We start from the raw sequence: 10,423 nt of genomic DNA on the forward strand, positions 1-10,423 counted from the left end.
GCGCGGCCTGCGGGGCCCGGCGGCGGGGCCGGCACCGCGCGGAGCGTCCGGCGGCCCGGGGCGCCGCGTCAGCTCCTCCCGAGCCGCAGCCCGGTCCCACCAGCGTCCGGCACACCCCTGCCGTGCTGTTAACCCAGGCCGGTGGCAAAGCGGGGCCTCTGAGGCTCGCCCCCGGCAGGGAGGGGCGCGGCCCACGGGGGCACAGACGGCAGGGACAGGGCTGCAGCTAGCTCTTAGCACCCCAGGAGCTCGGCCTGGGCTTCACACAGAGGGATGGACTCTCACAGGTTTCACAAACTCTACGGAATTTGCCTCGTATGAGTGGTTTAACTTGCATCAGATTTCAGGGGACAGGAAAAATAAACACCTTCAACCTTCTCTGCAACAAGTGTGACTGTCAGAAACAAGGAGGAGGCTGAGTATTTAATAATTACCAAACAGCTGGAACAAAAACAAAATTACCAAAACTATTACCAAAATAATTACCAAACAAACCTGAAAATTAAATCAAGTTTTATTAAAAGCATCTATTAAAATGACAGCACATCAGCTCTTCTGCTTTTAACTCATGCCAAACTACAACTCAAACCTTCCAAAGCACTGAACAATTTCTTGTATGTAATCACTTAATAAAACAAAAAGCAGTCTTCCACATCCCATCTTTGCTTTTTTCACTTGGTATTTTACCCAAAACTTATCATGATCCAAAACTGCTTCAGCTGTCTGAACTTTGTCTATGGCAAAGTACAATCCAGTGTACTTGTCATATGTCAAAGACCTGAGCAAATATTCTGGCTGACTGAAAAAAAAAATATTAAAAACCTCAAACCCAACAACAACAAAAGAAAAACCCACCAAAAAACCAACAACCAATCCTGATGAAGTAAGATTCCAGTCTACGAGTGGTTGGTAATTACAGTCTTCTGCCCTGTGAAATACTACTCAGGAGTAATTCTTAATTATGATTCAGAATTACAACAGATGTATGTTCAGGGCTCATTTTGGGATCAGATTATTCACATGAAGCCAGATGAACACTCAGCACGTAGTATTTTTTAGAAACCCAAAACCTACATAGATGAATGAATTACTAGTTTTATGTAGGCAAAGAAAGCTTGTAGGACTAGAGTTTCCTATTCCTTTCAGAAGCTGAAGCAGAGGTTAAACCGTATCACTGGTGCAAAATTATTTACATTCAATGAAAGAAACTTCTTTTAAATTATTCAATTACTTTTTAGTTAAGTGCATCAACATAGGATTTAAACAAACTAGGTTAATGAGATTTTCAACCACAACGGGTTATCAGAGAACATACTTCAACAGCTGCAGTTTCTGATGTAAAACCACTCTACTTTTCTGGAATAGCTGTATGCATCTGGTCAGCCAATATCAAGTGATTGATAAAATATTTTCTTCCTTTTCAGTTCAAGTGAGAAGGTTTCTCTTCTCATCTGAATTTCCTGACTTCCAACAAGAGGAAGAACTTAAAGCAAGCAGGTCAGTAAATACACATTATTAATATCCCCTTAAGCAGTAGCTTAACAACAACAACCAACAACAAAATCACACATAAAAAGTTCAATCTGAAAACAAAGGTTTGTTAGCACATTAGGAATCTCTGTCTGCCTTCAAAGCAAAATATGATAAAAGATCACCATGAGACAATGCTACTGAAAGTGTACAACATTCACAAAGTGACAAGATACCCTGTTAAACATTTTATATCAGCATCTGAGTACTAGGCAGCATTCTGCAACTTCATTTATTTGGGAAATATATGAAATCACACTGTTAACACACTTGTAACTACTTTGGAAGCCTATTTTCTAATTGTATAGTGAATACTTTTCTGCAGTGTTTACTTTATAGCTGTGCTATTGTTAGTGAACAAAAAATTGGCATGTTATGCTGGAGTAAAGCAGTAAGGTGGCTTTATGCACAGTAAGTATGGAGGCTTCTATTTGCTAATCATTATAAAAGCAATACTTTAAAACTTAGTGTTTGCTAATAGAAGACCTAAAATAGTTTACTACAAATTCATACCACCCCTTTAATATAAAAGGGGTAAATAACCCCTTTATTAACAAAATCAAGTGCCAAATCACTACAGGGCCCAAAAACACCTGAAAAAAATATTACCAATTGCTTACCTTTTTCTAGACTTTGCAAGACTAATCATTTTCGGACAAAACAATGTGCAAAACTTCCCAACTACACATGTTAGGAATAACAAGTGCTACCAAGAGATTCTGTTGAAATCAAATCAAAAAAATGTGAAGCAGCAAAGTCAAGCCTCATATCTTGGGCAGTCACAGTGAAGATATTCCCTGCATGAAGCATTTTCTTTCCCTGTACAAGCTGAGATAACTAACCTTTGCCCTTCACCTTGGAGATGCTAGGTAAAGATACACTGACATTAGAAAAGCATGGTTTCATTGCTGTTTAAAAATATCCCCAGACCCATCATTTTGCTAGATAGTCAGATAAATACTTTTTTTGTCAGCCTTCTTTGGCCAAATGTACCATCATCCTGCTAATTGCAAACACTTTGTTCAGAAAGTTTCCCGTGAAATCTGCTTCAGATAAATGAGTTAACCTTGCAAAATCTAGCTTTCCACAACACATAAATTTGTCAACCCTGCCTTATGCAGTCCCATATTTACAAAATACTTAGAAATTTTACATCTGTCTTCTACCTTATCAAAAGTGCAATTCTCTCACCCCATGTTATGGGGCAACAACATTCTTCATAAATTCTACAGAATAGCAGCCTATTATAAGCAAATAAGGTGCTTAGCTTATGCTTGGGATCTAACTGGTTAAGTAACACCAGAAAGTACATTTTTTATGGACAGAGACTGCTCCTCCTATCTACTGTCGCAGGGGTGCCACAGCTAAGTTTGCCAGCTCAATGAGCGCCAGCGCACCATGCATGCGTTCACGCTGCTCCTGGAGGCGGCGGTGGCGGGCAGCTGAGTGAGCACTGTTTTTATCTTCATCATCCTCTTCATCAGACTGAAGATACTCCATTGGGTCCTGTTGTTCCTGATCCGTTTTCTGGATTGCTTTGGTCTTCAAAGCAGGAGCACGTTGCTCTCTAGTCTCCCAGTATCTGTAATATCAAATATGAGGAATACTTGTAACAATACACACAGCTGACTCACACGCCAACAATTTAAAACAGACAAAAACCTCCCAAGTACCAGCTTGCGTCCAGCTGGGCACTGCACTTGGCTTTATCTTTCAGCCCTTATATGGTAGTATTTAAGCAGTCAGAAACCTTCTTTACTCAGTATTTTAAGTGTAAAGTGCCCAAGTGAACATCTGTGACAGATTTCTTGTCTCCATGGTGTTTTCAGCAGGCATTTCTCCCTATACATACAGAGCACATCATACAAATGCAAATTTAGCAAAACTGTAGCACTAGCTAATAAAGTATTAGCAGGCATTGATCAAGCAAAAAAAATATATATCTAAGAAGTGAGCAAACACACAACAAAACTAAGCTGTAATAAAAAAGTTTCACGAGGAACTTTGTCTTGACCTAATTCTTCAAAGAGGGGCAAGGCTGTGCTGATGTGTACCAGAAGAACATCTAGTTTCAGTTTCTTGGGGTTTTACTGTCCTGAAGAATAAATGCTGTGTCAGACAACTCTTTTAAGTACTTTGAGAAAGATGACACCATGAGAAAACTTACTTTGCTAGCCACTCAGCCACAGCTTTATTGTCAGCCGTCTGCTTCTTACTCAGCCTGTCAGTGAGCTCTTCCCTCTTCAGTCGGGCGTATGGATGTTTGGGACAATGACGGTTTGCATGTGTGAATCTGCTTAAACAGCCTTAAAAACCAGAGTAACAATGAAAAACTTGTTACAGAAAGCAGCCAACCAAAGAAAGTGTAACATACGTGATATGGAAATGCCACTGAAACCACCCTTCCCCATTCCCAAAACCCTAGGTTTGGTTGGACACAAGAGGTTCTACTTGCAAGGTTAGTAACATGCCCCATTATTTTTTACATTAGTATCCACTGATAGAGAATGTATGCAATACTTAGATACATACTTGCAGAATTAGGCAGATTCTGCAGGGTTCTTCCCTTCCCTGGAAGTTCCACCAAAACTGAACTCCAAGGCTTTTGCCATGTGAACATGCATACATTTCCAATATTAGTCTGACCCCAGAAAGCTGCAAATTGTTCTCTGATGACTCACCATTCTCTGAGCAGACAAAAGGCTTCTCTCCTGTGTGGAGACGCTGGTGAGTCTTGAGCTGCCCACTCTGTACAAAGGCTTTCCCACAGTCTGGGTAGTCACATAAATAAGGCCTTTCACCTTAAAAGTAGTAACACAAGAGATTTATGAAAGATGACTAGAAGTGTTATAGTAACCTGTGGTGGTCCCTGGCTTGAGACTTGCACAAACCCTCCTTTTACCTACTCAGAAACTTACATCTACTTAAAAAATCCTAGTGTACTTTGAAGTACATGCTCTATGCTATATTTCCAAAGACAAAAAAAAAATTGTACTTGTCGTATTTTCTGATTAAAGACTCTTAGACGGCACTACGTAAATTTTGTGAAACTGCGCATATGGAGAGCAAGAAATATAGAAAGTAAATGGACAAGTAGTGTAATTCAGGTGTTGTAACCAGAAAAATTTTATCCTTACTATAGCCTGAACTAGGGTAAAATATCTGAGGTCAACATTACTACTACAACTACAAGGTCCTAGGAATATCTCATTAGGAGAAATAACTCATGTTTAAGAAAATTTATAAAGATGGAGATTGCATGAGAAACTTATTCCAGATTTAAGTTTTCTCAAGACAGTCATCAAGGAAGATTTCTCCATGCATACTGCAACCAGAAGAGCAAGGGTAGAAGGTGTCTCCTTCCTCAAGTGTATCTGACAGCAAACAGTACACAAAGGCATGCCATACCACCACCATCAGGAAGGCAACAAAACAAGGGTAAGGCTGGCTCACTAATTCGGAGGAATGACAGGATAAGCTCTTCTCAGTTAAGTAGTTCTTACAAGTTCAATTTCAAGTGAAGTAACACCTTTTGACCAAAAACCATTAAGAATGCTGTTTTTTAATATCCTAATCTAAATTAGTCACAGTGACTTGAGTCAGAAAGAGATGGTGAGAGCCAAGGCTTTCATGGGATTTTGGTTGGTATGTTTGGAGGGGAGCGTTGGTGGTTGTGTCTGTATTGTGAGCTACATTTGTTCATATTTTATGGCAAATACATAGTTGTGTTGCAGAAATAAAATGTATTTGCTTTGTATAAAAAAAAAAAAACAGCATCTTCAGTTCAAGGTCAGCTGGGTATTGAGTGAGTTCATCATATATTTTAACTTAACTGCAAATTGCTTTCTAAACACAGTTCAGTAAATTAGCACTATCTTCTCCATCCTAAAAAATGAATTTTAGGTGGAGGGAAAAAACATCTGGGTGGTGATTTTAAGCATGTGTACTCTTCTCTCAATATTTAAGCACTTCCTGGGATGTTACAATCCTGAAGTTGCCAGACACTTTTTAAGTTACTGTAACCTCTTACAGCAAAACTTCAATTGTGATGTGAAAAATACATCAACAAGGAGGAAACAAATCACAGAGAAGAGGCAATTAGGATACAAAGTGCTACCAAGCTCAAGTACAGAGCACCAAGTGCAAGACTAGTTCTTCCTCTTAAAAAGTGACACTGACAGATAAAGTATTTACACAATTTGCCTATACTATTATAGCCCAAATTGCTGCAACACTTCCCCAAAACAAACAGGGTTACAAAGACTTTGATTAACAAGCACTGCCAGAATAGCATGATTAATTTAGCAGTTACAGTAAAATCATAACAGGTGAAGTTCTTTGGGGTTCCTTTATATTTGTTTGGGAGGTTTCAATTCCTTTGCTCATGCTTCTGAAGTGCCTGTCCCCAGCTATTCAACCTTTCCTTTTACTCACCAGTGTGAGTTCGTTTATGGGCTTGCAGTGACTTCTCTCGTGGAAAGACCCTGTTGCAAATATTGCAGCGTATCCTGCTCGAAGAGTGCTCTCCTTCACTGATCAGGTCTCGGACGGTGTCTGCTCTTGGACGGCCACGTCTTATTCCATCCTGGGTGTAAATAACGAGGCAACTAAACTCAGGCATTTCCTCCCCCTGCAATTTGGCCAACGAGCACATCATCTTCTGGAGTGACAGCATGACCAAGGATGGTGCTGAGGCGGAACAGCCACACCAGACAGCCCAGCCCATTCCTAACTCACTCCTAATGGCTGCCAGTGCAGGAGGGGAGATAACAGGGACCACCATGTGCTCAGGAGTATGGGGAGAAACCAACAACAGGACCACAGAATGGGTCAGGTTGAAAGGGACCACAGCTGGTCATCTGCTCCAACCTCCCTGCTCAAACAGAGCCATTCTAGAGCACATGGCACAAGATTGTGTCCAGGCAGTTCTTGAGTATTTCCAGTGTGGGAGACTCCAAAACCTCTCTGGGCAACCTGTGCCAGTGCTCAGTCACCAGCATGATAAAGAAATCCCTCCTTATATCGAGGTGGAATTTCCTGTGTATCAGTTTCTGCCTATTGTTTTTTTTTGTTGTTACAAGCTTGTTACAAGCAAGCAGATCCTGGCTCCATCCTCTTGGCATCTTTCTTAGATATTTATATCCATTAATCAGGTCCTCTCTCAGTCGTCTCTTTTCGAGGCTGAACAGCTCCCTCAGCCTTTCCTCACAAGAAAAACGCTCTAGTCCCTTAATCCTCTTTGTTGTCCTACACTGGACCCACTCCAAGAGGTCCATGTCTCTCTTGTACTGAGGAGCCCGGAACGGGACGAAGGACTCCAGATGCGAGGAGAGAGAGGACAAGGAGGTTTGGGTAGTTGTTTTTTTTTTTCGATGGTGAGGGGGCTTTTTTAGGTTTATTTTTTCACTTTTGAAAGGAGGGAGGACGGGCAGCTGACCGCTCCATCCCCTGCTCTTCCCTGCGGCGCGCGCGCCGCTGCCGGAAGTGACTTCACTTTAAATGTCCGGGCGGAAGCGCGGGAGGGGCGCGCGCCGCGGAGTCACCCTGTAAGCGCGCGGCCCGCCCGCCCCCGCCCGCCGCGCACTCACCTTCAGGTGCCGGTGCCGGCCGCCGCTCCCTGGGCTCCCCGCCTTCTCCTCGTCCCCGCCGGGGACTCTGCCCGCTCCCCCGCGAGGCGGCGGGAGGGCTGACGGGCCGGCGGTGCTGTCGCCGCCGCCCGGGCTGAGGGTCACGTTGTGCGCGTTCTCGCCCCAGCGCCAGGGATAGACCATGAAGTCGCTGAACCCGGGGCTGGTGGGGACGGGCGGGACGGGCATTGGCTCCTCGCCCCCGCTCCCCCCCGAGGAGGGTTTGATCGGGGTGGTTTTGATAACGGAGACCAGGACGCGCTTCGGGGAGTCCTGGCAAAAAATCACCGGGGGGGGACCCGGGGGGAGCCGCTCCGCCATCGCCGAACCCTCGCGGGCAGCGGCGAAGGGAGTGTGGATAGAGAGGGAAAGGAGAGCGCTCCGCGGCGGCACGGCCCCGCCGTCCGCGCCCGTGTCCCGGGATGAGCCGTGCAGCTGCACCGAGGTCCCGCGGCCGTCGCCACCTGTCGCCGCCCCGGCCCGCTTCAGCCGCTCATCACTGAGGACGATGGCTCCTGTGGTCTCGGTAGCTTGCCCTCCGCACCCCTCTGCCTCCGTGGCCACCCCCGAGCGAATCCGCCAAGTCAGCGGCGGCCCCCGGCCATGGCAGCGGCCGGAGCGAAGCAGTCACAGCGTCCCCGCACCTTTCCGAAGCGAAGCCTGCCCCGCTGGCAGCCCCGGTCCCGGCGATGCCCGAGGAGGAGCCACCGCCGCCGCCGCCGCGATACCTCCGCGCTCGCAGCCCGGGCCGAGCCCCAGGTTTTCCCGCGTTACGTTTCGCGCCCGAGCACAGCCAATCATCCAGCCCGGCGCGAGTGTCACGGGGAGTCTGTTCCCGCCGGCCAACCGCTGGGCGGGAAAGTCGGCGGCCGCGCCTCTAGGGGCGGGGTCGGAGGGCGAGGCCGGGCGGCTGCTTCTATCCTATTGGGCAGAAGCTGGACTCATGGCCGCGGAGGAGGCGCTGATTGGCCCTCCACGGCGGGGGCGGGGGCAGGCAGGGGTGGTACGCCCGGGCAGGTTTGGCGCGCTGTGGCTGTGGGCGGGATGCGCGGGCCAATCCCGTTGCAGCGGAGCGGAGTTGGCGCGCCCGGCGGCTTAAAGGGGTCGCCTGGCGTTGGGACAGCGGATCGTGGCTTCCCTTCCCCTGCCGGGGCCCTGCCCTCAGCGGCGGACAGACCTAGGAGCCGGCTTGCTGGCTGGCTGGGAGGGCACTCCCGTGAGCTGCCGCCGCCTCCGCGGGGATCGTTGGGCGGGCGGGGTCGGGACGGCGTGGCCGTTATGGCGCTGGCGGGGCCGCCCGTGGAAACGCCCCGTTTAGCAGCGGTGCCCGTGGCAATAGAGTGTTCGTAGCTGTACAGCTACACGCACCGGTCCCGGGGCTGTGGGAAGTAGGCAGGAAACGTTGTCACTGCCCTCGACTCGGGAATTTTAAGAGAGTCTTAAGGCAGGTGGTATAAGTAATAGGATAATGCCAGAGTTAATTCAGTGGTGTCCAGCGATAGAACGAGGAGCAATGGCCCTAAACTAAAACACAAGAAGTTTTACCTCAACATGAGGCTGCTCCAGCCTGAGAACATAATTTGCATTTATTACATTAGTAGCTGAATTATGAGGCCAGTACCAGGAGCACAGAGAAGCCACAGAGCTGTAAAAATGGTGAGGAAACAGGAAAGTGAAGAGAAGAGCAGGTTTGCAGCATATGACTACTAATTAATGCCCTTTCAAATAATGGGAAAAACCTACCAGTTCTTCCAACGCAGAGGCTTGTAATACAGGGCTGCAACATTCCTTATCCGTCCTGAGAGCAGCAGCCCTTTCACTATTAATTACAGTTGAATTTGCCTCGACTGCTCTTTTAAACTAACTAAAAATTCTCAAATATTTGCTTAGGCAAATTCTTCTTCTTTGTAACGCTACCCCAGCTTCTCGAAGCCAGCGTTACACGTGGAAGTCATACCATTGCTATGCCAGGTCAGGCTAGAAAAAAAAATGCTGCAGCTTGTAACATTTGTTTCCAAAATGAGCAAACACGTTTCCAAATGCTTGGATCTGACCCCCTTGGAAACCTTTGGCCCTAAAAATAACCCATGTTAAATAGTTCTGGTAATGATGTTGCAGAGAAGTAGTATACAGAAAAATATGTTAAAATCTACTTAAAAATACAAATTTAAAAAAAAAAAAAAATGGAAAAAATTACTCATGTTAAAATAATTGTATCCCAAGGTCAAACTGCAAATACACTTTGTAACTTTCCAAAACCACGTGCTTAATGCTTCAGAGAGTACATGTAGCTGCTAAAGAACTCCAGTGATGGATGGGGTTAACATTGTGAGCTGGTATACAGAACTGTAGGTATTGGGAGTAGTACAGTGCACTGTGAGCAACTGAATATCTCCATATTTAACCTATGCTGCCCTAATGTACACATTATGTTTTGTGATGACTTTTAAGGGCCTAGCAGCAGAGTAACTTCTTTACATGGATCTTGTAAATTTTTCTAGTGCCAACTAATAGATTTTAGTTAATTGGGGCAACACAAGAGAAGGAAGAGCTTAGTTGATACCACATCTGGTATTTTAACTGTAGTTACCAATAGTGTTTCATGTTGTAATAGCCATAACAACAGAGAAATGAACTTTTTTTTCTCCAGATCCTGCCACTGGAAGAAAAAATGTGCATATAGAATGTACCAGGCCTAAAGGGCTTAAAACACACTGCTTTTCAGTACACAGTCATAGGTATTGTGATATATTTTTAGAATAGTTCATATAACATGTACAACCAGTTTTAAAGTAATCATTTGAACGGTAGTGTCTTAGCAATATTAAATATGTTTACTTTTCATAGTATTTTGATGCTATGCTCCTAGCTTAATATGTGTTTTGGTTTGACCCTGGCTGGATTCCAGGAACCCACCAAAGCCTCTATCACATCCCTCTGCAGCTGGACACGGGAGAGAAAATTTATTGAAGGTTCATGGGTTGAGATAAGGACTGGGAGAGATAGCTTACCAAATCCTGTCATGGGAAAAACAGGCTCAGCTTAGAGACATGAAGTGAATGTATTACTGGCAAAATCAGGGCAGGATAATGAGAAAGCAAAATAACCCCTTAAAAACAGCTCCCTGCCACCCCTCCCACCTTCCAGCTCTGCCTCCTACCCCAGCAGTGCAGGGAGGCAGGGAATGGGGGTCATGGTCAGTTCATCACCCAGGGCTTCTCCCACTGCTCAGGGAGGGGAGATGTTTCCCTGCTGCACTGTGGGGT

The 10,423-nt window shown here is 45.7% G+C and overlaps 1 protein-coding gene across 1 annotated transcript; it reads right to left on the reverse strand.

The window, feature by feature from the left end:
- Window positions 1–496: 496 nt before the first annotated feature.
- ZNF367 (zinc finger protein 367) lies at window positions 497–7,759 on the reverse strand. Its single transcript, XM_015615557.2, has 5 exons — window positions 7,119–7,759; window positions 5,965–6,115; window positions 4,212–4,331; window positions 3,698–3,836; window positions 497–3,112 (listed from the first exon to the last, which is right to left on the reverse strand). Exons 1-5 carry the CDS (start codon window positions 7,476–7,478, stop codon window positions 2,872–2,874), a joined length of 1,011 nt encoding a protein of 336 aa, XP_015471043.1. The 5' UTR covers window positions 7,479–7,759; the 3' UTR covers window positions 497–2,871.
- Between the last annotated feature and the right edge of the window lie 2,664 nt (window positions 7,760–10,423).

This window comes from Parus major, chromosome Z, assembly GCF_001522545.3.
Source record: "Parus major isolate Abel chromosome Z, Parus_major1.1, whole genome shotgun sequence".
NCBI classification, from domain to species: domain Eukaryota; kingdom Metazoa; phylum Chordata; class Aves; order Passeriformes; family Paridae; genus Parus; species Parus major.